The sequence below is a fragment of the Platichthys flesus genome, chromosome 10 (assembly GCF_949316205.1).
Source record: "Platichthys flesus chromosome 10, fPlaFle2.1, whole genome shotgun sequence".
Lineage (NCBI taxonomy): Eukaryota > Metazoa > Chordata > Actinopteri > Pleuronectiformes > Pleuronectidae > Platichthys > Platichthys flesus.
In genome coordinates this window covers 9,013,841-9,041,469 of record NC_084954.1, presented here as the reverse complement: position 1 = coordinate 9,041,469, position 27,629 = coordinate 9,013,841, and the positions used below count along the sequence as shown (strand labels likewise).

Below are 27,629 nucleotides of genomic sequence, written 5' to 3'. Positions count from 1 at the left end.
TCCGCTTTCTGTCCCCAGAGTCAAAACTGAACAACGAGAGGCAGCGTTCAGTTTCTAGGCTTCACATTTTTGGGAACAAGCTCCGAGAGAACTTTAGGTCTGCTGAAAATCTTGGCTCTTTTAAATCGATGCTGAAAACGTTCCTGTTTGTCATGACCATGTCTGTTGATGCTCTTGATCCCCTCCTCATCCAATCACCATTCAACTGAACTCTCTGATTGCTGTTGCTCAGGGCCTTGGGAAGCACAGTGAGGACCGTGAAATGGATGAGTGGTTCCCCTGTTCACTTTATCCAGCAGTCCCTGTGAGGTTACTGGTGATGACTGGGTGCGATAACAGGGACACCACAGTGCGTCAATGTAGCTATATGAATTTGTAAATTTATTCATTACCCCAGGCACATTTTGAAGGGATATTAACATCAGACACGAGCTTTAATTAAAACATCATCAAAGTCACATCACAGCAGGTGCAGTTTAGAATAAGTCAGGGGTTATGGTTGGCGTCTCACACTTTAAAAACACTCCACAGTCCCACTGCACTTGCCAGCGTCCTCAGCAACACACCCGCCAAGCTTGACGTCAATTGGTTGAGCGGATATTGAGATGTCTGGGTAGGAAACCTCTGTTTTCTTTTTCTAACTCAGCACATCTAGCATTTGGTTTCGTGCAGTGCAGTAATATCGCTGTGTTGTGTGAGAGCGTCGGATGATTCAGCAAAACCTGTGTGGGGATGTGACGCCGCCTGCTTCATGAATCTAACATGATGCAGCTGAGAGCAGAGCTGCAGGGTCGTCTCCTTCCTGTGAAGGAAAGAATGTGTGGGAACAAACGGAGAGGACGACACAGAGCCGAGCTGAGAGTGGCAGGAGCGACTGAAAGACGGAGGCTCCGTGTCCATCAGGAACTGCTTTCAGGGTCAAAGTGTCGGGAAGCACATCACTTGCATCCACAGTTTAGAATTCAGTCATTTCTCTCTGATTTGAATCTTCTATATTCTTCCAGAGCTCAAGTGAAGAGTCAAATAATCACTTTTCATTATCCAATCAACAACATTTTTTAGATTAAATTGTCTATCCATGCTAGGAAATGTTATGTTGTCTGCGTTTTCCACTACTTTCTGATAATTTATAGTTCGAACAACAAATTGCTTTATATACTAAATAATCAGTAAGTTCCCTGATATTGAAGCAATCGTTAGCTGAAAGGCTAATTATCATGTCACTTAGCCAGACGTTGATGAAAAATAGTGCAACAATAATACAATATTTTCATTTGTTCAGCTCTGTTAAAATAATATCTGATGACATTGTTGGTTCTCAACAAGCTCATTTGTTTTTGCTACGGTTTTATTGTAAACTTTCAGAAGGAATTTCACCTCAAATTCCCTGTCCTCTCTTGTTCCGGAGCTTTCAAACACATCACACAGATTTTTTGTTTTTTTTATTCCAATGCACAGGTCTGCACGTCCAGCGTCCTGTTGCTGCTTTTAGTCCTCAGGAATGTTCCCGCTCTCTTTCTTTAAGCCCCCTCCCCTCCTCCTCGTCTTCAGTTCTCCCCCTCCCACCACTTCCCTCTCTCATCCTTTAAATTCAATCCAGACTCAAGTCTTAAATCTGGATTCTCTGTGCTTAACCAAACATATGGAATGCTACTGTAGTGGAATGCTCCAAGTCTGGGCTGATGTGTGTGCGCGTGACTGTGTGTGTGTGTGTGTGTGTGTGTGTAGAGCAGATGAGAGCTCCTCGGATGATGATGATTATGATAATGGTGCGTGTGTGTTTGTGTGTGTACCAGTGCCTCCCCTGAGAAATGAATGGGGCCTTCTGTTGTCGTGGCCAAACAAACTGCTTGTCTGCTCATGCATGAGTCTGCTGCAAAGCCTCCAAATGCGTCCCATATCTGAGCAGTTAGCTCATTCTTAGCCCGTTAGCTTAACTGCGAACCATCTCCCCTACAGTGACTGCATTGTCGGCCCGGCCGCAGGCTCCGGGCCTCGCCAACTGCCAAACATAATAATGGAGAGAGATGGCATTACTGTGTGTGTCCTGATATTATGACGACCAGTGGGTCCACTTTTATTAACCTCATGCCCTGCTTGTGTGTTTTTAACCACAGGATGGAGACTTCCCAGAGTGGAGCTTAATGTGCCTGCAGACATACGGTTACATGTGAAATGTAAGTTTCGGTCTTCATGTTCTTTGGATAAAGTTGATTTATTTGCTCTATAATCTGTTCCTGATCATAACTGGTGTCACTGGAAGTCTACAAAGAAGTAAAAATAAGACAAAATTAGGGCTGTAGTGTCTAGTTCGACAGGTTGATGCTCTCATTAGACCATTTAAAAGCAATAAGAGCTACACGAGGGACAAACTTCCTCTGTTGTCACAACTTTTAAAAGGTGGTAATGCTTGATGGATTAATCATCACATGCATCACAACTGTGCGTCAACACAACTCCCTTTCCGTTCGCTTGATGCAAGGTGATTCGGTGCAGTCTTCTAAGCGTCGGCCCCGAACAACTACAACAAAAAGGGCAAAATATTCCTTACAATCGCTTTTTATATCCAAGCTCAAATGCATCAGGACTGTTTCCCTCCTGCCCTTCTTCGTCCACTTCTCTTCTTCTCCTCTTCATCCTCCTCCTTTAGCCACCTTTCCCTCCCTTACCCCCCTTCCTCCTCCTTGCCTCTTCCGCCCCTCCTCTGCTCTTTGTGAGTCTGTTTCCTGTTGGGCACAAACGCCGGCGCCGCACTTCCTTCCCTGTAGCCTGTAGTCACACAGGAGTGGCACACAAACGTATATATACTGTATTGTGTTTACTCTGCAGCATATGGGTCAATGTATATAAATATTACATTCAATGTGTGTGTGTGTGTGTTTGTGTCTGCTAGGCCCGGTTAGTCAGCAGAGACAGTACATGTGTCCCTGTCTTGCAGTGTCTCCCCGGCTGTTTATTTTTCTCACGTAATTGTCATAGGTCAATATATGGCCAAGGCGTGTTCTGTGCATGTTACATGTGTTCTATGCATGTGAGGTGCGTTAGGTGCATTTATTATTCTGGATGCCAACAGCCCGGAACTAACCATGACCATGAAAACAGACAGTGAAACAAGAAAATTAAGCTTCTCATGTGTCCTGCCACTAAAGGCACGTATATCCTATATTTAGGTTTCTCATCATCAGGAGCTTATGGCTTTATATAATGCAGAGACAAGAAGGAAGCATGGGATGTCATGTTTATTAATTTTATTTTCACACACCATTTTATTTTCCTTCGGAGGAGTCCAGTCTAGCTGCTTGAGGCTGAAGCTTCATATTAAGCATGGGCGCAACAGACAGAGTGACACTCCTTGTTGTCCTTCAGCCATGTTGGAGAAACAGCAACAACAAATCAATACTTCTCACTTACTGACAACTAGAGATCATTTCAAGAAAAAAAAAAAACATTATCCTTTATCCATCCGTTATCTATACTTCGCAGGGGGGGTCGAGCCAATCCAAGCTGCCACTGGGTGAGAGGCAGGGTTCACCTTGTACAAGTTGCCAGCTTATCACATTGTTTTGCCTGCTCCCTAATAAGAACTCAGATTTTGCCCATGTGTGAAGTCAACAGGATATCATCCATAGAATTCCCAGCTAGTGAGTCAACGTGTTGATGATGCATCTTAAATGCAACGGACACAAAACTAAAAGTATTTAAGTGAGATAAAAGTATCTTTCTGCATTGTTCATATGTGTTAGGCAAACTCCGGAGAACGTAGTTTTTAAATGATTGGTGTGAAATGTAAAAAGCAGTTTCTCTTCTTAACCTTCACAGTTTACTGAACAAGATAGATCTGTTCTAACCATGTGATTCAGGATGCCCGCATTTCTTCTCCAGTATACAATGTCATCATTTCCCCTCCTCTTCCCTCCCTCCATCCTGCAGCCAGTGCTGCATTCCTGCTGCAGTAATCCACTCTGGCAACTACCTGCTCTGCATTCTGTGGAGTCACTCCCCTCATCTCTCCCCCCTCTCTCTCAGTCCCCCCCCCATGTCGGTGTTTCTCTCCGTCTTCTTTTGCTTACCTCATATTATTACGCACATTTTGTTAAACAGGTTTTGCTTCGTCTGCACTTTTCGGCAGCTGCTGCCCTGTCTCCCTCTTTCCCCCTCGCTCTCTCCTCCTCTTTCTTTTTCATCAGAGAGCCTCTGAGGTCTCCATTGAGACGCAGATGAGCACTGCCAGCCAAACTCTCTCTCTCTCTCTGTGCGTCTGTTTTTGTGTGTGTGGTGTTTGTTAGTGAAAGAGCCAGGCAGAAGGTTGAAGGGCTGTATGTTAAGAGCCATGATGTTCCTCTGAATTGACAGTACTTGTAGGCAGTTGTTGGTGAGTGTCGTCTCCTCCCTTGGATGCCGGGGATCTACCAATGCGTCTGGGTGATGATGGTGGATGAATAGTGACGTGGTGCTGATGTTGTGACCTTTGATGGAGGAAATGGCTCAACACATAATCACCGACCTTCCACTTCAGTTTCACACAAACAATAACTATTATAGCATCATTGATTGCATCAAGTTTACACAATTTCCCAATATGTAAAAGGCCTTTGTTTCTTTCACAGACTTTGATGATTTACAATTAGCTGTTTTACATTCCTCATCCCACTCTGCGTGGGGTGAATACGTGAGTAACGGATGTGAGGTCCAGTTTTCATCATGAATCTCATCCCCAACACTCTGATAAGCCTGTTACCGCTTCAGTGCCCTCTGTGGCTACCGGTGCGTACTTGAATTTCTCTCCGACTCACTCGGCGTGTGATAACTCTGCGGATGCTGCAGATACTGTCAGTCCTTCTGTTATCTTCAGTTTGTAAATGTTTCCTTTACACAGTGTTTACACATGGTCTAATGTTTGGATTGACTGTGGCATGCAAGGACAGACACACTGTGAGAAAGTATACAAAGAAAGTTTGTTAGATAATAGAATTATATGTTTGAATTATTTATGTCCAATGCAATTTTGGAGCTATCAGCTTCGTATGACGATAAATTCCCCTTTGGGGGCAAAGGCCAATATATCGAAATCGTGTCCCTCATGTACAGATAATGCATATTTACTTGTAGAATCTGTTTATATGTCCTACGTTACTACAAAATCTCTGATTAAATATTTTGAAAAATCTTCTAAAATACTCTTTTTACATTTTTTTGAATACCTGGAAACTGATCACACTAAAACTTTATAATTTGTTCTACGGCCTTACTGGCCACCAGATATCATAGATGTTTGTGAGAGACATCTCACTAACACTCAAACTAACAACGAGGCAAACTAGAAGAGAAAGCACACCAACAACATGGCCAACGCCCGATCTCACCGTGTTAAGAAACATAAAAATCTTGATCAACCCGTTTATCCGGATCCGCTCCAGAATGTAATCGTTTCTTCTAGGGGTCATGCGCCTAGCTTATTAGTTTTTGCTCAATCATGCTGACTTAGAAACCCAAAAACAAACGCAGATGAAAGCACAACCTCTGTGGCGAAGGTTAACAGAACAGAATGGAAAACGTGACCTCATTGAGATCAGGTAATTAATGAGTAAAAGGCAAAACAATCCATCCGTCCCTCTCTGTGTTTATCAGAGTTCAGATCTCTCTGTGTCTCTCTCGTCTCATTCTCTCACAGTGTGACTCATACTTACTCACACAGACACTCAGACTGTCAGTCACTCAGTCTTTAGTTTAATAAGTGTCATGTTTTGATGTTTTCATGTTCTCTTATCAGCGTTAAATGCTCTCACACACACACACACACACACACACACACACACGTACACACAGTCCCTCTGGAGCACTTCATCACTGCACCACTTCACACATCCGTGTGCTCTCACTGAGTCATAGCAGGTTTTAACTGATGTCTGATGACACATGAGAGTGTCTGAACAGCTGTGCAGCTTGAAACAGGGAGTCGGGGTTGGTCCTGACAAACGCAAAGAGTTTCCCCTTAGTATGAGGTAGCCTCAATTGTTTAACTTGGAGATTGTGTGTCTGATTTGATGCTTTTCTCTTTATATTTCCTGGATTCAGTGTTGACAGATTGAGCGGCCGACACATTTCTTCATGGTGATCCCGTTATTTCATCATTAGATGGTGTTAAACGGGTGTTAAGCTTGGCAATTGGTGTGAGATCGTCTTGGTGTGATTAATGTCTCTGGTTTCTCTGGTTTTTACATTAGAATTATAAAAAGCGTGTAAACATAGCTAAAGCAAGACTGTTGTAGAGAAAGTATTCACATCATTTACTGAAGTAAAAGTAATAATACTACAATGAAAGTGATTAAAGTGAAAAATGTACTTAAAGTATTAGAAGTCAAAGTAATGAAGACAGAATAAAATGTCCCCTTTGAATGTTTTACCATCATATCAAGTATCATTAGATTATTATTTTTCCAGCTGATTATTTTCAATAAATCTAAAAATCTAAAAAATCTCAAACCGATTATCAAACTAAGTATGTCGGACTGATTCTGTCTCACACACACACACACACACACACACTCTCTCTCTCTCTCTCAAGCTGGGGAAGATTATCTCTGTTTCTTCATGGGTTCAGTTCAGGGCCAGTGTGAGTCAGAGGTTATCGAGCGGACATGTAGCCAGGAGCAGGGATTGTGTTTGCGTCTGTACACGTCTGCTCACCGTCAGTTTCTCAGTAAGTAGGAAGTCGAGGAGGAAAAGGCCTCTTGACTATTTCATCTTCACAAATTTTTGAATTTTAACATCACATGATGCACAAAACTATTTATAAAAAGACTTTTTCTGATAATAACTAGTGATAATTATTATATTGAATTAGTTACTCATGGCTATTTCAAATTGACGAAAATGCGTACAATAATATCAAAAATGTAAATAATTCATGGTCATGTTACATTTTTATACTACAAAATGTTTCATATTGGCTAAATCTGTTTATCGTGAACAGACTTTTGATTTTCTTATGTCAATATCAATGATATCGCCGATATTTCTAGACAACATACTTATAAAGATACATGTTCAAGCATGATATGACTGAGATTTATATTTTACAAGTGTCTAGATCACTTCAAAAACTGTCTTAGAAATATCTGTTCTTCAGGTTGTTATTATTTACCAACAGACATAATACTACAGTAATACTTATATGTCTACTATAAATTAATATTTATCGATCTATTCATCGGCTTGTTATTGATCTTTTCATGTGTGTAATCGCTCTGCCTGTCATCAGCTGATCAATGTACTAATAAGGCGTAGATTACCATCAGGGCTCTTTAGGACGTTATGTATAGTCACACTTCCTCATCATGGCTCATGTTAATGTCATGTCAGCGTGGTGGGACAGTTATGTCTCCTGCTGGAGTCGTCATGTCTCTCACTTCACAGCTGGTGACTTCCTGCGGTTACAGTCTGACAGAAAATGACAAACAGACACATGCACATGCTCCCATTCACAACCCCAGAGAGTCTGCCAACCCGTCACATGTGAAACTCTTAAACCTAAAATGTATTGCCTTGAAATAATTGTATTATTCTTAGTTTGTTTTATGTGTGTGTAGAAATTGGACAATATGTGAAACAGGTTTTTAGTCTTTGTCTCTGCTTGTGCGAAGCTTTAACGGACACATGACGTGTGTTCATTACTTACTGAGCATGGTGTGGTCCTATTTTACTCCCTAAGTAACTATATATTACCAATAATCCATGTATCCATGTCATTCAATAACCCAGAATTCTATTTTAGATCGGTTTCGGTTTAGCTCAAGTACAAAACAACACAATCTGTTCTCCTAATAAGGGCCTGCGTCTTGTTTGCCCCTGTGTCTCTGGTGGAGTGTTTTACATGTTTAGAGTGTCTGTGACCTCTGACCCCCGGACACAGAGGGCAGCAGTGCCGGGGTGGAGTGGGGAAATGTATCATGGCAAGTCACACAGGACATACATTTGTGTGTTTACATCGACAACAAGAGGATTGCTTACACTTGTGTTTTTGGCGGCCGATATTAAGCAGCTAGAAATGTTTTCGACTTACCGTCCGCCGTCCCATCCTCGTAAACACAATATCTCAAGAATGCCCAAATGGAATTTCACTTGCAAATATTCACTTGGACTCGTGGATGAACTGATTCCATTTTGGTAGCCAAAGGTCAAGATGTCAGAAATACATACACGGCACTGGTTGGCGGAGGCATACGGCGGCAGTGCGGTAAATCTAATTATAAAAGATCGTGTTTTCGACGAGGCTTCTCTAAATAACAGTTGAAAATCATTTTTTGTTCCAGTTTTCTGTGGAGGAAAAACCGAGTAATGCAGATGCTGCTGTGTCTCACTTTCTCCCAAACATTCAGTATCTTCACTGTGTAAACACTGCGGTTTCTTTTATGAACTGACTTATGCTGATATGATACAGCATATCTGCAGTAGGCCAAAATTGGTCAATTCATCACGCCGTCCAACTTTTCAGTCTAGCCCTACCTGACCTGATTAAATTCTCTGTAATTTAGATGATTACTGGTGTAAGTTACCAGACATGGACGAGACCCTGGACAGCCCCTAATCTGCAGCATCCCCCGCCATGCCAATAACTACAAACACACTATAATTGATTCAGCTGGTTTTTGTGTCATTTCGGGTGAGCGCTGAAACAGGGAGGAGCTGGGGAGATATCCGCTTGAACAGGGGAACATAGAGCGCCCTGCAACCCTCTCTCTGCTCTGGTGAGCATCCACTTGGCTCAGGTTTTCGTCAAAGGAGATACCGAATCCCTCCTTGCCTGCGTTACTTTACATGCTGTGTTTTCATTGAACTGACTGGACTTAAGCTGCTCCAGATCTCCTCTTGGCCCGAGGGCCAGCTATCAACTGACTGGCCCGTATTTTCGGGTGCTGCTGTTTTTAAAAAGAGCATCTAATATCTTTCCCGTGCTTCCGCGTCTTGATCGCAGTAGCAGTGACTGCCCTGCGTGTTTGTGTGGCGCTGTTCCCTGATGGAGGAACATGCTCTAGTTTACCGTTCAGCCTGTAAGATCAGGAGCGGAGCTACAAAGCTCTGATTTGGCTTCGATTCAGGCTCCAAAGTCACATCTGCAATCAGGTCATAAACAGAGGAGCCGAAACATTTTGTGTGTGCGTCGAGCCACGTACAGGTCAGATACTGTAACTCCTCTGGATTTTTTTCTCTCTCTCTCTCATCCTGCCGTGCCCGTCTCACCCTTCCTTCCTCCTGTCTCTGGCATTTCTCACCCCTCCCCCCTCCCCCTCGCTTCTTATCGTGCCCTCTTGTACAAGCAGAGTGTTTTAAGCCCCTGGAACAGGGCTCTTGATGTAGAGCGACAGGGTGGTGAGTAGAGACCTAGAAAAGGCTGTGAGTTACTGGGCTCAGATGGGAGATGGAGGGTTTGTTATTTTAATAGCCAAGATTGTCATCATGAAACTTACAGTGATATTCACATAAACGTTCATCATCAGGAGAATCATTCGCCTCCCCGAGCGTAACCTTTGACTTCACTGGCTTGTCAGCAAGTGTACTATGTCTCATTTGAAGTTCAGATTATAAATTAAGTTAAACTGTGATTCATTTGACATTGAAATTGGCAAATTATGTTCAGTTGTCCGTTTGTCGCAGATAGTTAAACCTGACATTTCATAGTATTAATATATTAATTAAACCTATAACTGTAAAAGGTGGAGCAGAAAAAATAGATGTGCATAGGCTGTGGAAATTCCTAGAGACAGGTGATTATGCCTCCACAGACTATCCCATCTTCAAGTCGTTTTGTTTTCACATAACAATAGAGATCTTGCACTGTTGTCTATATTTTCCCTTTTAAACAGACTGATTACAAATGACTGGAAGAACACAACAATTGATTCACCAACTTTTACCAACTATTCATATTTGCACTGTTAGAGGTCATTTAACTCCAGCTAAATCTGAGAGGAGTAGGTATCCCCATCCCATTAATGAACCAGCTACTTAACCATAGTTCCTTATCCACCCTTCTGTTGAAATGCAGCTCTGCCCTTCGTTTCTTTACCCCTTTTTCCAGAAGTGGCGCAAAACTAAAAGGGTGAAAGAAACATGGGAAAAAAGTAACATGACAGCACAGGAAACGACAAACCGAACATTATGGGATGCCGGTTTTCTTTTTCTTGGAAAAACAGGGGGGAAAAAGTTAGGCCAAGCATCAGGTCTCCACCATCTTGTGGCTTCCAATGCTGCGCCAGCATCCATCCTCTGCAGTCATCCATACATACACACACACACACACACACACACACACACACACAGAGAGAGAGAGTACTTGTTACACATTCACATACTCAAACTAGCAGTTACCCAACATGAAGATGTGGTTGAGGCATTTTGATTGGACTCCGGCCCTTTATTAACTACAGTTCATGAGGCAGAAGAGCTTCGGACCCAGAACTTCCAACTTACACCCGAAAGTGAAGTGCAAAGAAAAAAGGGGGGATTTTCTTTCCTGCCTTCATTCTCTCTTTCATGGAGGGAACAGAATGTACTAAAGCCAGCAGGCAGCAGGAAGAGAGTGGCTAAAGCCCTAATGATATGGTATATGATTGTAACCTTGGTGTGTGTGTGTGTGTGTGTGTGTGTGTGTGTGTGTGTGTGTGTGTGTGTGTGTGTGTGTGTGTGTGTGTGTGTGTGTGTGTGTGTGTGTGTGTGTGTGTGTGTGTGTGTGTGTGTGTGTGTGTGTGTGTGTGTGTGTGTGTGTGTGTGTGTGTGTGTGTGTGTGTGTGTGCGTGCGTGCGTGCGAACACAAGCAGAATGGATGAACCTCTTCTTCAACAGAGTTTCACTTACAAGTCCGTTGGTATTGGTCATTAAAGAGAGATTGAAGCTCGTCCCTCCTCCCTCTCTGCTTCCCCTCCTCTTGAGCTTTGACCAACTCTCTTTTTATTGGTAGCATTGTGTTGTCCTTTGTCTGTTTATCTCACACCACGTACACACACATAAATCAGCAACACCAACCCTAAAGCAAGACGATCTAATATAAGCAGTTGGTTGAAATGAGCATTCATTCATGTTTGCTAAAAATTGCCATCTACAGGTTTCAACTAAACTGCAGCTCTGTCACACAACCGGATTGATGTTCTTCTTGTGTACTGTAGATATAAAAAAAGTAGGGAGCCCCAAAGTAAGTTTTTGCTTTGTTGTGATTATGCACAGATTTATTATGTAAGCCCCCCGTTCACATATTTTCACAATACAAAATAAACGAGTGGAATGGCCTTGCAACTAGAATTTCCTTAATGTTGTTACAAAACAGGCGTTCTCTTCAGGTCCCCTTCTTTTTGCCTTTCTAATGTGCTTCAGTTGTGCAGACAGTGAGCAACACATTTGATGTTAATTCATTTTAAAGTGTAACCATTGACCACCGGTGAGCTCGTGCCTCGGTGCCCTGTGTCTTGTAGCAGCAGCAGAAGCGCATCAGAGTCATTCAGTGTTGAGCAGCCAATCCCGGCTTGGTGAGGCAGTTGTCAGTGTTCAATTAATAAGGTTCTAAGAGTTTAGATACAGATGACATCCTGCAGTCAGATGTCAGGTATATCACAAGATTCATGCAAAAGACAACCAGGAGAAAGTGTTCAGAGCTGAGAATCCCTCTAATGCTAAAAGCTAACCAAAGCAAACTCTTAGAAACATTCTTACATCTTCTCTGTTTCCTCACCATCGAACCCAGACAGTGTCCTGGTTCTGAATGAGTTTGGGCAAAGAGAAGGTCCTGGACTCTCCGTCAGTGGCCTGGTTAAGAGTATTCAAGGCACAGCAAGGGACTTGCAGTGCCCTGGTTATTCTGTCATTAGGAATGTGTCTGCATAAAAGGGGGCAGTTTCGCTGCCTCACAGCCCCTTACCCCCCTTCAGGCTTTCCACAATTGTCAAACAAAGCCCAGGGGGAATGAAACTCTTGTGTTTCTTATGAGCCAAGTTCAGAATAGCTCCACAGCCCACCTTGTACCTTATCTCTCCCCCCCCCCCCCCCTCCCCTGTTCCCCTCTCTTCTCCATGTTGTCAAACTTATTCTTGGTCAAACAGCTTTTCATGCTGCAGTCAAACTTATTTGTGAATATCCACATGAGGATGGAGAACAGGAATATTACGGTTGATGAGCACTTATCCATGTGGTACTCACGCCCTTCATTTCTTCAACTCTGACCTCTTACTTCTCCCCTTTTCCTTTACCGGTTTTGTCCGTCATGTTTTCCTTTTCACCCACCATAGTTCAAATTCCTTCCTGTAGCTAATGAGGCCCCAGTGATAAGTGAATCAGGTATGTTGAATGGTCAGGCAGAAGCATGCCCTTGCCAGAGTCACTTTGCACGCATTGCCACCCCATTGAAGCGGCCACTTTGCCCTGCTGGTGTGCATGTCGGAGACAGAGATGGAAGGGAGAGATGAGGGAGGGAAAGGGGGTAGAGAGCTGGCAAAGAAATAAAAGGAGAATGAGAGGAGTGGTAGGCAGCCTGCCAAGACAGGAGTAGCCGGACCTAACGAAACACCGCGCCTAAGCAGAATGAGAGCTGGCCAACTTCAAAAATCATCATACGTAGAGGATTAAAACCCAATGAATAATCAGATAAAGCCACATTTTTTAAATATCAAACTCAAAGGATATTTCATTATTATATGGGACAGGACAGTAGGACAACCAGACATCCGTTCAGATTAGTGTACTGGATGATATCCTGCTGTCTTCTAACATGGGCTCAGTTGGACATTATATAGAGTTTTCACCAGGAGCTGGCAGGAAAAGAAAAGTCTCAGTTGTCTGGAATGATTTGAAACTTTGCATTCTCACATACATTCGGACAATATCAGGAGCATATCCGGAGTTCAGTGCATGTCTGAAAGTAGCTCCAGAGGTTTCTCACGATATAAATTCAAATTTTCAGTGATAATATTTCCCCTGTGCTGAATGGTGCAGTCTGAAGACTTGTTATACATTTTATTTGTGCAAACAATTTTTGGGGGGTTTTAAATTAATATATCGGAATATTTTGAGGTATTTGTACTCCTCTTGAACAGGATCATCCATCAGCACCGGTTTGGATCACAGCGACCACCTCAAGACAACAGAGAAGAATTGGTCTACAGCTCACTTAACAAGCCACAGCTGGGCAGAGCAAATGCAGCACAAAATCACTTTATTGACTAAGGTGTTCTGGCATCCAAGTGGACAGCTATGCTAGCCGCCTTCTCTCCAACATTCTTCCCCATTTGTCTTTTCTCCTGCTCCCTCTTCAATCCACGTTCTTTATTTCCAGTCTCGCACTGCACCAAACCACCAGACCTCATGAAAGTAAAGAATAATTAAAATGCTGCAGCTAAACGCTTTGAGCTCAGATTGTACTTCTACATAAAGTTATCGTCGCCACATTGACTTTCAAAGGTTATTTCTTTGGTTTATGTTCAACAAGACCTTTAATAAATTATGGGAAGAGTGGTTTGGGCTTTCTGCACCAAATTAAACGGTTGAAAATATATGAAGCTACGTCGGAGTAAACCATAATGGCCAGTTATACCTTGTTATATACCATGTACACACATAGTTCATGTAGATAAAAAGAGTTGGTAAATTTACGGCTGGGATTGATGTTTTAACAGTGTTTAAAGTAATTTAATGTGAGAGACAACTACAGTAGTCTTTATGTTTCGTGGTCGTTAGCAATTAGGAACGCAGTCTTTGAACATGGTGCTGTATGGGACTAGAAAGAGGAGACACATAGTGTTGGCTGGCTGTCATGGCGGTCGATAAGTGATGATGTGTGCAGATGTTGATTATGTTCCAACCCCATGGGTCAATTATTTTCCCTCTTGATCAGTGCTCCCCAGAATGGGGAGGGGGGGTGAAGGGCCATGAATGCCTGCTACCTGACTTATACATGAGACAAAAGCATCTGCATTTATTTATAGAGGCCATATAGAGGCACACTGCTGTGTGCTAAAAATCAATGTTCTCATTATATATATCCAAGCTGGGTCAACTGATGGGAGCTGGCTGTAGAAACCTAAATCTGATCCAATCTCTTAGGCCTAATTGTACTGACTAGCAAGCCTCAATATCTTATATGTGGCAATGATGGGACTGAGTTTGTATCGAAGCTAATTTATTCACGCGTAAAGGGGCGGATAGACCTGCAAAGTGAAACCGTTTTCAGCTTTTATCATTGCAACCACCCGGAGGGCCCATTAATAGTGATGTGGTTACCACGGTGACAGCGGTGTATGTGTGCAGATACATGAAAGAGGACGGTGCTATAGAGATGTGCTGCTTTCAGCAGAAATGGGCAGGCATACAGAAATCGATGCTGGATTTAACATTGGCGAGATGACAAAGCGTGTGTGTGTCTTTGCAGTCATTTGTAAACCCCCACACTCACACATGTTCTTCAAAGGCCGACAAGGTGACGTACACGGTGAATAGTGGTGCAGTTCATGGTATTTGAGAAATCAATTCCCTGTCCTGTTTGTACTGACTATAAAAAGTAGCCATAGAAAGATTTGTTCGTGTATGTGTTAAAGTGAGTTTCTCCATGCATTGGTGTTTGGCCTCATTTGTCATATGCTATGTGTCATAGCAATTAGATGGAACTGTAGAACCATAGAGTATGCTCACTGCGCTTATCCGCTACACCGTGCTGTGAGCTAATCTCTGTCTTCTCTCCCTCTTTCCATTCTTCACTTACGAAACCACGTTTTGAGAATGCAAATGACTGTCATTGACAAATTAGAGATGACTAACTGTTGCTTCCTCTGTCCCTCCTACAGATGACAGATTCACCTTCTAAACACCACCCTGTGGGATCTTCTGAGTTTTAAAGCGACAGCCACTGAAAGAAAACGAGGCAGACCATTACGAGAAAAGAGCTTTCCTTCAAGAGCCTGGAGGACTTGCTATCACTACTACACAAATGTTGACCATCCAAAACGGTGTCATCAAATAGTCTGAGTAACTAAATATATCTAACTGATTAAACATAGAACTGTGTCGTCATGTCTGATTGTAAAGACATGACACATCGCCACTTGCGGCACAAGCTACAGAGTCTTGGCCGCAGACTGGATGAACTTGAAGAAGCCACCAACAAGCTGCAAAAGTCTGAAGATGAGCTTCTTGACCTCCAGGTCAGTAGTGGTTCATTGAGTTAAGTGAGGTAGAACAGAAACGCATTGCATGAATTGATTAATGACTGACTGGACTCTTTCTCTCTGCACAGGACAAGATCATACAGGCCGAGGGCAGCAACTCCTCCCTGCTTGCTGATGTGGAGGCCCTGAGGAAACGTCTCTTAAGGATCCAAGGTAAAGATGAGGAGGTACGCAAAGCTGAGGACCTCTGTCGCACTGTCAGGGAGAAACTGGAAGAGGAGGAAAGTCTTACACAGGAGCTAAAGGCCGATACTGAACGTCTACAACGGCGAATGGCCGAACTGGAGAAACTGGAAGAAGCCTTTGGGAAAAGCAAGTCTGACTGCAGCCAGCTCTGCCTCGGTCTAAACGAGGAGAAGAACTTGACCAAGAAGCTCTCGTCTGAGTTGGAGACTCTCAAAGCCCGTTTAAAGGAGATGGAGGGTTCTGAGACAAAGCTTGACAGAGCAGAGCAGGCTTTGGCTATGGAGCTTGAGAAACTCAAGGGATTCACCCAAGCCTTTGTGAATGAGCGTAAGAGGCTACTAGAGAAACAGAGAGAGGACGAGAAGAGCATTCTAAAGCTGACAGAAAAACTGGAGCACCAGAAAAATGTTCTTGGCATATCTCCAGATCCTGGCCGGCCAGATTTCATGCGGTCACGAATTGAGAATGAGCTGTCATCCACAGGGCTGCTCTCTAGTAAACTGGGTGGTCAAAAGAAGGACCTTGACTACTTTAAGCTGCCAGATGACAATATCAGTCTTATGAATAAATCTGAAAATGAGAAGAACAGCGTTAATGAAGGGTCGCAGGAAGAGGACAACAAGGTGAAAGAGTTGACGCAGGAAGTCGAGAGGCTGAAGAATCGCCTCAAACAGCTGGAGATAGTGGAGGGTGATTTGAAAAGCTCAGAGTCCAAAAATGGAGACCTTCATGAGAAGTTCCAGATGGAGCGCAACCGGGCTCGCCAATTAAGTGAGCAGGTGGAACAGCTCAGGACACAGCTGTGTGGGAAAGCTGGGATTGGAGGAAATGGAATCAGTAACATAGATAAACATGGCAATGGAAGCATTAACATCTGCCCACCGAACGTCCTGGAGAATGGCAAAGCTGAGACCGAAGAGATTATGGTGAAGGGTGGTTTCAGACAAGAGAAGCCTAAATATAGGAGTGCTGCAGCTGGCTCAGAACCAAGCTCCCCTAAACACAGGAACAAGGAGCTCTCTCCTCAGCATAAAAGAGAGACTAAGCTGAGGAGCAAAGAGATGAGCCACTCTGAGGAAAGCTCTCCTAAGTCTGTGAGGAGAGCCCTGAGTCCTTCCTCCAAGAGCAGGAGGACACCCAAAACCTTAACTACTGCATTGTCATCCGATAACGGGATACGAGACACAGGACGAGGAACCGAGGAGAAGTCACGAGGAGCCGCATTCAGCTCTGTAAACACACCTAGTGATATTAAAAAGATGTCTGTTCTTAGTCGCTACCCTCCAGCTGCTAATGCCCAGAAGCCACTGAGGACAACTCACAAGCAGACGGATGGGGAGACAAAAAAGAGCAGAGTAGAAAAGTCGTCAAAGTTGTACGTTGGTAGTGATAGTGAATCAAACAACTCTGACGTGGTGCCTGAAAGCTCCGGTAACATCAACAGTCTCTCTGCACTAGAGAAGGACACAGCGTCTGCCGCAGATCAGGAATCAATAGACCAGGTTCAGGAATCGGCCTCTATTGCTTCCACGCTGTCCAAAGCCAACGGATCATTCACAGCCTACAGATCTCAAGTCACTCCTCTGCTGACCAGTGACCACGGGTCAGAGGGTCATTCCTCTGCCTCGGAAACGGAATCTACTGGTTCAAGACCATATGAACCAGAGCCACTGACCGAGACAGCTGCTACAACCGTAAGCAGTAGGACTCCAACCTCCAGACATCCTAGATACTCCCATGTCCATGACTCAAATTCAGAGGGATCTTCCTCCAGGAGTTCATTTGATGAGGAGCTCCACAGCAGGGCACAGTTTGCAGAGGGGGGCCACCAGGGGCCAACGCATACTCTGTCAGGGATGGAGATCCAGCGAGTGTGCAGCCCACGTGAGGCACTGAGGTCAAGAGCTGTCATCAAGCCCGCTATTGTTGAGATTGATAGAAAGGAAATTATGATTTCGGAACCTTTGTCTACCAACGGCAAACCCAAAATCTCTACCAAACCAGTCGTGACCACGTCTAGTAAAATGACCAGTAGTATAACCATCTACCCCAATGACCCGAGCTCTTCCAGAACCAGCAGCCGCAGCAGCAGCGTGTGCAGTGAACCCATGCCTGTCAAAGAGCGACACACCTCCACCAGTAACATCCTCATAGGTAAGTGTTGACGATTCATTAACTAATGTTTTGCTTCAGTGAACACCAGACTTCCTGACACACATACTGTACAAAGCTGTATGAAGCCTGTTGTCAGCAATCCTGACCTGGTATGTTGAGAATCCCATAATTCAGCACTTCAGTTCACACAACATGACATTTTTTGAACTGGAGCAGTACAATTATATGTTATATGATATGGGATAATTTAAATTGCCATTTATTGCTAATATGCTCACATTACTGCTTATTATGTTGTTATTAATTGTTAACTCCAGGAGCATTGAGCACAAAATACTGACTCACTTAGTCATATATAGAATCCCATCACTGGCATGGCTAAAATGGGGGTATCATGAAGGATATTACAGTACTGTTATATCTGTAAAATGTTTTGCTGAGAAAATACTAAATATGTTTTACTAATTGCCAGGTCCCGCCAGTGAGCACCGTGGCAGTATTTCTGTCCCATATGAATTCTCCATCCCCAAGAGTGAGATCGCTTTGCGGCCGTGCCAGGACCCGGACTACGGGTCAGACGAGCACAGTGATTCCTCGTCAAAGTCCAAGCTCCACAGCACCTCCAGAGTGGAGACCAGTCATATGTGCTGCCAACGTAGCAACTTCAGCCTCCAGTCACCGGATGCCACATCTGGAGAATTCAACGACACAGAGTCGGGCTTCGAGAGCAACAGCAGTACCACCACGGTCACCAGCTGGAGAAGCCAAAGGCCGAGCCAAGAAGAGAGTGGACCAGACATGAAGAATGTGACTGTGAGAAGCACCTGGAGGAACAGAAGCCCTTCCTCAGTGGATGAGATGGGGCGAGGGGCCACGAGGACGATGGCAGATGGTGGATCTGAAGACGAGGCTGAAGCTGTAACAACATGGAGAGCTTACCGGGCAACTACCACTTTAGATATGGAAGAAGCTGTTGGGAATGCTGCGGCGCAGAAGGGAGCCAAGCCGACTCCTGCAGAGGTGAGAGACAGATTACATTCATGAGACAATGTTATATTCGAAAAGAAAAGGACGGTTCTATTTCATGGATGCACAATTTTGCTCTTCGTGTTGCCTTTCACAGGTCTACATGCGGAGAATCAAGAGTGGGGTTCCAAGCACTAAAGAATCAGAGGAACAACTCATGCGCAGAGGGAAGCTTTCTCCGTCTCCCGCTCTGGAAACCGGAGGCATGGGGAGGACAGTGCCCCACGCGCCTGTCACCTCTCAGTCCTGGGGACGATCATACGCCCAACAACCACCGGTAAGACAACCGACTTAGAGTTTGTGCTCTTTTCTGCTCACATTAGAAGTAAAGGTGACAGCTCTCACTCAGTCTACGAACTTTACATTACATTCCAAACATTAGCTCGAAGCAGAAAACAGCTGTCAAAACATTTTTTTTTTTATTGCTCTGTGTTTTGACTATCGGGAAAGAAAGCTGGTCCCATTAAGATAACACCAACAGGAGCTACGAGAAAAGAAACGCGTTAGTCTGTTTGACGTCTTTATTATGACAAATGTTTCCTAGTGCATGACTGAAACATATTTAGGCTTTTGTTTATTTAGAACGCAAGTGCAATTCACTGATAGTATTGTCTTGCCCTTCTCATTCATTGTAAACTTCTCAAACATTTCTTGCCAAAGGTAAACATGCTCCTAAGCTATTCCTGTATATGTGGCTTCCAAAAAAAGTCTCTGCCAGATAAGGATTTCCGTACAGGTGGTGGTTATGATGTGTAACCGTCTGCAAGTAGTTTTGTCTTGAAGATAAAAAGGTCAGTAAGTGCAGCCGCAGGCCTCAGCTCCTGGTGTGTCCACTTTGCATGCAAGCTCAGCTTGTATTTTTCCCTGACGCCAGGCTCTGCGACTTCAAGCTTAGTACAGCACTTCTGTAGGCCCCACTCCTGCTGCCCCACTAAGGACAAAGAGAAAAGGGTGGGACAAAAAACAGAAGAGGGAGGATGGAAATGAAAAAGACCTCAACGGGGGGAAAAGAAGGTTAGGAAAACCTCACGGAGAAGAAAATAGCTTTCTTGTATTTAAATGCGCAACCACATTATAGTCTGTGCTGCTGCCGGGCTGCATTTCTATTCATCACAAACATTACTGAGGACCTAATACGTACTTGTATATGTGTTTTGTGTATTGTTCCACAAACAACTCTTTTTTACACACACGTGTTAATCCACCACTTTCCAAAAGCTTTGAATTTATGTTTTTATCTGCAAATAGTTAAACTAAGACGTTTTCTTTTCACATCCAACATGGCAACACTTTAAGCACAACCTGATACAACACTCTTATTGTGAAGCTGTGTTATAACTACAGCCTGACCGATAATATTGGCTTATTGTACTTATGAGCCTTTCAGGGAAACCGGTGTCACTGTATATAGCCGTTTTCAGACATGACCTGTAGGAACTGTGGAGAATTGGGTCCGTACTTTCTCTTCAGTTTTCCTTTCACACATGCTAAACACAGCGGGGGTGTTCTCTGCTCAAACGGGTTCACAACAACAACAAATCCTCCGCAGGATTGAGGTGAGGGGTCGTGCAGAGGCAGGAATTAATGTATTTATTCTGCTGCAGAAGTCATGTGACTTTGTTCATGGACCCTGGCGTCAGCTCTTATCATCACAAACTCTCTGGACGTCATTGTCGGGGTCTTCTAAGTTTGTGGCTTCGCAGTTTCACCCGGAGATATTTGTTTTGTGTTTTTCTTTTTGTTTCTGTCGCGTGTTCCCATGTGAGAGTGTTCACACATGTAGGACTTAATTAATGGAGTGTGAATGTTTACACAGTTCCTCAGAAAGATGAGGTGAAAGCTACTAATGGGCAACAACAGTATAAACTCACCTCTGTGTCGACGTATGATGTATTGTCAGATGGGCAAAGACGACTCCTTGGCTACAATAACATGCCAGTCTGTCACTTTGACTAACTAGTGGGGACTGGAGGCCTTTGGGTAAAATCCCCCTATAAATAAACTGCATGCTGCCAAGGAGACAGACACACACACACACACACACACACTCACACACACACACACACACACATACACACATACATGCAAAGTGACTGTGGTCTCATCAATCATATTTGGTCTCACTAGGGCAGTAAAGCTTCTGAGGAGGTATTCCTTTTGAGATTCACCATCATAATTTAACTGTTATCCAACTCAATACTGACTATTAATCCTCAATATTGTTTTTTATTTTAAAGTATTCCAAAGTACAAAAGTCTGATATCACATTCCAGGTCAAATTTATATTACTGTTTTAAATCACTGTTTTAGTCTCTTATTCATGCAGATATTCCTGCTGCTGCTGGTGCTTTGAATTAACTGACATCTTACAGTCAACATTTAAGAATTTTTTGTTGAAAACACGTTATTATTTTAGTTTTAACCTCAGCCAAGGAGATTTTGTTTTCATTGGCCTTTTGTCTTTTAGCAAGATTAGAGATCTTACTGAAAAAGATCAGGCATGTGTAGAAAGCTAATCCCATCCAAATGTATCTGATGTTAAACACACGTATGATCAAGTGGCCAGTCAGGCTTAGCAGAGTTGTGTCCTCTCCTAGTCCTCTCCTAGTTTTACTAAGATCTTGGTAGAAGAAAAATATTTTAACCTTTTAGATAGCTCTACTTTTATTCTTTAATACTGTGACAGCTTGCCAAGGCTGAAACAAACAGCTGTCCTTCGCACTCCTTCTTTCTCCATGTCTTTAGTTCTCCCATCTCCAGTCAGCTGAGCCACTGTATAAAATGAATGCAGCTAAAATGACTCTATCCCACGCGGTAGCCTCAATGGGCTCGATCAAACGTGATCCAATCTTCTTCTTGGCCCTGTTCCACATGACTCATCCCTTACATCCCTGCTTATCCTGGAACTAGTCTATCAAGCCAACCCCTGCCCTGAAGCTGGTGTGGTAAATCAGCCGTGGCCGGATGAACTCTATGTTTCTTGTCGCTCCTTCAGTGTTTTTTGTCAGTCACGCTTTTTTTGGTACTTTATTATGGGGATTTCCTAAACCCACTTGGTCGACTCTGTGGTACCGTAAAACCTTGTTCATCCTGATGCTGGATGCAAGAAGTAACCGCTTCGCTTGGATAGAAATCATCAGCAAAGATTGCTACAGGGCAAAAAACATTAAACATACCTCAGATCGTAATTTGGCTCTGAAGCATTCCTTGGAGCAGAGCCGATCAGCTTTTTGGTTTGGACTTTCAGAACATTTCAGTGGTCTGAACGGCGTCCATCCTCAAGAGGTTTGGATACAGCTGCAGTTTGGACAGTGGGAGGTTGGGATTACTTTGTGATTGCAGTGTCAGAGGTTGCGAGAGAAGAGTTATATTATTACAAGTTTTACAGATGGAAACGTTTAATATGATGGGGAGAGGAACGGAGCCAATCATCATTAACTAACATCCCACTGATCATTGTTTCACTAGATATCTATACTCCTATCTTTGGCCGAATCTTAATCTATCAACGTTTGTTTGAATTTAAATGGCTGCTATGATGATATGTAATTATTGTGTTAGACTTTTGGAATAATGTTCGAAGAGCTGTCCTGACCTCAGACGCTCCAGGGCACTGAGAGTAGAGAAGACTGCAGTCGGGTAGAGAAGACTGCAGTCGGATTACTGTCGAGCAGAAGGACACAATATCGATCAGTTGTATTTAAGGAGGAGACAACACTCCCAATTCCTTTAAGTCCCCCGGAGCAGCCTGGGCAAACTAGCTTATTGATTGATCCGACTTTTTTTAACCCAGTGCCTAAATTATCAGGCTGTCATTTATTCAACACTTTATGAGACTGAGATTTGTTTGTATTTACTGAAAGGTCATTCTCTTGTCATCATGGCCTGAACCCATAAATGCTGTTTAACCTTGACCTTATTTTTGGACATGTTAGATGCATCAGTTAGGTTGCCATTCACTTCCTCCCGTTATTCCACGAAACCCCAAGTTTGGTTGCCGCCATCTTTCGCTTTTGACGTCCTTTGGAGCTAGCCTTTGCTGTAGCGATCGTGGTTTGGAGCCATCAAGCCCCCCCCCCCCCCCCCCCCCGATACATGCACTTAATAACTAAATATAATCAAACTCTCTGAAATAATTAACACTTGAACATAAGTCTGTTTGATAAGAACAACTAAAAATAACCATTCAAACCATTTGTTTCTCCATGTGCCATTAACTAACATGGAGGAGGGAGAAAGTATGAAACTATGAGGCAATCAAGATGATTTGGCGTCACTTGTGGGGAGCTGTCGGGTCGTCCATCTTTATATCGTCTGTGGTGCAGATACATAGACTCTGATAGAACTGATAGCACAGAATCACACTGGAAGCCAAATTCAGAAATAAGGTGTTAAAACGGGGATTTCTTGCTTTCTCCAGTGGTCACTCCACACCTCAGAGTGCAAAACAGAACAGCATTGTAGTGCTTCCTCCCTGCTGTAGCTGTAGGAAACCTCAGCCCGTACATGAATGAGCTGTGAACTTATGTTTGGCTGGCGACAGCGGGGCCGATATGGCTGATGAGCAAGATACCAAAACATCCTTTGTTGAATCAAGGACCAGTTAGGTAAAGTGTGGGATCAGAGTTACTCGACTGTTCACCAGTCGCCTGATGTGACCCAGACAGGGAAAAAGAAAACCTCTGGAATAACAGTGCGACATTAAAAGCAATAAATAGAAGGCTTTTATAAACAATGACCAAAAGACACACACAGACACACATATTTCACCTTTTCTGAAACGTTTCACCTGGAGCGTTGAGGGCACTGTCTTGCTGGAGAGCAGATTTAAGAGCTGGGGTTGGCAAGACAACACGATTCCTGAAAGTAGGGCGTGAGACCAAGGGCAGACAGATTTAGAGCAGGGATATAATTTGTTCTGACCTGCTCCTTGTGTTATTTCTCAAATTGGCTGGCCTTCGTTCTGCATCGTAAAATGGAGTCCTCTCACAGTTTCTGTTTTGGTTTTCCAAGCGAACTATTGGAAACTTTTGCTGGTCATTCTTAAAATTAGAGCTTTTATGTTTGTTTTTGTCTTAAAGCTCGAGAGTGCTCGGGCTGAATGAATGAAGGATTTAAGTATCTACACATTAAGAGTAAAACATCCTTCAAGAAGGGTTTGACAATTTTGGAAAAGAAGCTTATTAAGTTTCTTTCTAAGAGTTAGACTAGAAGATCGAAACCAGTTATACTGAACGAGTGTACAGTAAATATTACACACCCAGAGGTACTGGTCGGCAGCTTCTTTTTATCTTTGGAGATGAGATGAGATGCAGGCAGTGGCGCATCTAGGATTTTTCTGAATCGGGGGGCGTTACAGGGCCACAATTTACAACAAGTATGGGGCCAATTACATGTCCAAAGTCCTTGTGCAATTTCTGATTCAGTAAGTTGCATGTTTAATTTCTTGTTAGCTTTGAGCAAAAACACAAACTATTGAATAAATTGTGAAGTACATTGTAGACTTAAAAAAAACTTAAAATAAGATATTAACTGTCATAGTTATTGTTAGTTTCAGATTCAGGATTTTTTCCCCTCCTTTCCAGTGTTTATGCTAAGCTAATAGCCTGATTCATATTCATACTTTACCTGTTTTTTACGATGTAAAAGTGCTGTACCTGTAAGTGCTGCTTCTCTTATGTTGTCAGGTCATTCTGTGCTGCCAGAGATGATTCACTGAGATGAGATGCATATTAATTTTGTCTTTTTTTGGTCAAGCTGAAGATGTGAACAGGAGCACGTCTGTGATGACTGTGGCTCTCGATGTTTCCGGCAGATTTCCTCTGCCGTGGCACATGAGGTTACTTCACATCCTTTCCTCATGTATTACATTCTGACAGCTGACGTTCCTCTTGTTCTTATACTTCAACACTTCCAAAGAAAAGTTCTCTCTCTTCACACAGCAAATTTCTTAATTTCCGTTGAGCAAAAAATCTGTGAAAGGCTGTGTGGCTGTATTTTCCTTCAACTTTTTATTTCCTCAAGTTTTTTTATTCACTTTTCTTATATCAGGTCTGTTACAACGTGTTTTATAGAAAGCACAGGCCTCCACTTGAGGGTAAGAGGAGCACTGCCAGGGCATTATATGGCATTCCCTCTGAAAGCCCATGCTCTTGCAGCAGCTTACCATAGAAGGAGAATATACCACTCTGCCATTTCCTCCCCCAGTGACGTGAGCAGGAAGTGACCACACTGAACACGCCCCTTTGGCAGCGTTCGCCGGTGACTGATTTCCTGTCTGTTACCCCAGGAGACTGAGGAAGGCAGTCCAGCAGGGCTCCATTAAAGCCAATTAGCGAAAATGCATTCGTAAAAACTGCATCCGAAGCCAACTCCGACCCACCAAATGTCACTAATTATGGTGCTTTTTTTTTTTTTTTTCTAAAGCTGAAATTACAGGAGCAGGGTGCTCTTTCTGTGCGCCGTAGGAACTGCAGCGTCATCTAACTCTCACTATCTCAGCGCGGGGTTACTGAGGTTGTGAGGGGAGGACGTGATGTTGTAGTCACCACAGACTAGTAACATGGGGTTTGTTTTCTAGTCAGCCCACCAAATTATAAATCTCTCAGTTTGGGGCATGTTTGGGGCTTTCGGTCGGGGATTTTTCCCCTGGCAGGAGACCACATGGCAGACTTTCCTTGTCACACACCAGTTAACATAAACAGCATGTACTTAATGCCCACATAATAGAGAGAAGTCCAAACACGGCCTCAAACCATCCAAACAAAATGCCCCGGAGCTCCCATACATAGATCCAGGATATGGGATTGAAAGAGTTTGCGTTTCTGACCAGACCAATGCTATCAACGAGGGTTTCATCTACTTTCTTTCTCTTCTTTCCCTTCCAGGCTGCTGATCGCATAGATCCCACTCCTAACTCCAGCCACAGCCCGGCCGCCTGGAGACGACAGCCTCCCAGCGGCGACCCGCACCACCTGGGGAGCTCTTACGACCGGGTGTCCAAGACAGCGGGAGCCTCGTCCAGGGGAGGGGAGCTGTGGTCCAGTCGGGGTCAAGGGTCGGGGGCCAAAGCAGAGGGGAGGAGCGGAGCAGGGAGTCGACCGTGGAGCCATCGTCCGCCTGAATATCAATAGACCGCCCGGGTCTGAAGGGGACTTCAGCAGGAAGGAGGACAGGTCGGTTGTTCTCTCGCTTCTCTTTCCTTCTCTTCTCCTCTGACTCCTGAAACTCTGCAATTAAAGGAAGCCAATGTTAATTACCCTTGTCATAATGATGTCCCTTCTCCTGAGAGGCTTCCCTGGTGCAGCAGCGTGATAGTTCGATAAGTAGAGTGACCCTCAGCAACCCTAAGCTTTTTTCAGAGTCTGACCAAAGTTTTCCAAATATGAAGAACGCAGCAGGTTCAGTCTGGAGAATTCAGAGAACATGCTACAGGCAGGACATGACCTTGAAGTTACGCTTTTGTTAACAGCACATTGACACTTAGACTGTCTTTAGTGCACGTCTGAAATCTATTATTGAGACAAATCCATGGTAAAGTTTCACTATAATTGTCTGTAGTCGCTAAATATTCTCCTAAAACAATACCATTCAGTAGTAATAAGGCCAAACTAGAAATTCCTGGAATGAAAAAGCTAAATTTATACTAATTTAGATATACTTAATTATTCATGCACCAATCGAAAGGATCTCTGGAAACGAGTCGTAATAATTTGAAGTGGAAATGTACCAGTTGAACACAGTCTATTTCCTCCCTAATTACTGCTAAATGACCGTATTGCTTCTGGCAGTATTGCTATGGAATTGTGGAAATAGTTTTGAAGGAAGATGAATAGTTGTGGTAAAATCTAAAAGTTTAAATAAGGTATTTTTTATGTATTTTTCCCCTAACAGCACTCCATTAAGCCCTCACTGGCAAAAGCAGAGCCAAACACCGGTTCTCCCATCAACTAACGGCTTCACCTATTACCACCGCCTCCCACGGACGACATCTGCGGCTTTTATCACAAGCAAAGACAAGACAAAAAAAAGTTGCAGCCGCATAAAGTAAAACAAACCACGGATTTGACCCTGAGAGCACACACACTGAGATGTGAGCGGCTCTTCCCATCCGGAAACCTTCTCCGTCCCCAAAGAGGCATAAATGGAAAGACCCGTGCCTGTCCAGCGTTTTGGAGGTCGCCTCACCAGCCCACGTATCCTCTTCTGCTCCTTGCCTTGGATGTATTATAGTGTAATCCCAGAATTTGACAAGGGAGAGGCTGGCATGCTGGCGGACGGCTGGGGATTATGTAATTTTTGTGGGTGCCAGAGAGGGTTTGAAGAGCGTCCGAGGAAGAAGGACTCACAACATTGAGAAGGCCTTTTTCCGAGGACCACCACTGCTGGATGTTTTGCTTTGGAATCACAAATATTGAAAAAAAAAAACTGCATTTATCAGCAGTAACATGTTAAATCTTCATCTGACAGGGGGGCTGGGATCTTCATGCTGAATGCTTCACAAACTAAAGGATCTGTTCTTTAACTGTGACCAAAAACAGAAAGCGAATTACCCTCTTTGCAGACCCGATTCACATTTTCTCTCAGGGCTCAGTTCTATTTTTTTTGCTTCGACAATTCAGTCAGACCATCTCATTTCTTTTCATGAGTTTATTTTACACTCAAACCGTACAAACACATGCCCATTTCTAGCATTAGGGGTTATTTTGAACCATCTTCCCTGGCATGCAGTGACCTCAAACTGGATTCAATCTTCGTTCTTAGATGTTGAGTGAACACTTGCATGTTGAAAGTCAAAGTAAAAAAAAAAAATGAAGAGCACTTGAGAGAATGTGACTGGGCATACATTACACTCTGTGACTTTGCCACACACACGCACACAAACACACACACAATTCCTGACAGACTGGGACCTTACTTATGCTTTTTGCCATTTTCATCAGTTGTTTTAATGCTTTGTAATTCGCTTCCTGTTCTGCATCGTCCTTTTCCTCGTTGTCTGCTTAATCATATCAAGATAAGTAGTTTGCACGTAATAAAATGCAACGCACATGTATAAAAATAGAATGATTTCGGGTGGGCAGGGGGGGGGGGGGGGGG

The 27,629-nt window shown here is 43.6% G+C and overlaps 1 protein-coding gene across 1 annotated transcript in view; it reads left to right on the top strand.

The window, feature by feature from the left end:
- luzp1 (leucine zipper protein 1) overlaps nt 1-27,629 on the top strand; it is a 44,647-nt gene extending 17,018 nt beyond the window's left edge. The window contains exons 2-8 of the mRNA XM_062397070.1: nt 2,118-2,177; nt 14,823-15,179; nt 15,272-17,543; nt 17,977-18,524; nt 18,628-18,807; nt 25,418-25,705; nt 26,424-27,629. Of these exons, the coding sequence (XP_062253054.1) occupies nt 15,048-15,179; nt 15,272-17,543; nt 17,977-18,524; nt 18,628-18,807; nt 25,418-25,663 (3,378 nt within the window). The 5' untranslated portion in view covers nt 2,118-2,177; nt 14,823-15,047 and the 3' untranslated portion in view covers nt 25,664-25,705; nt 26,424-27,629. The remainder of the gene's footprint in view (nt 1-2,117; nt 2,178-14,822; nt 15,180-15,271; nt 17,544-17,976; nt 18,525-18,627; nt 18,808-25,417; nt 25,706-26,423) is intronic.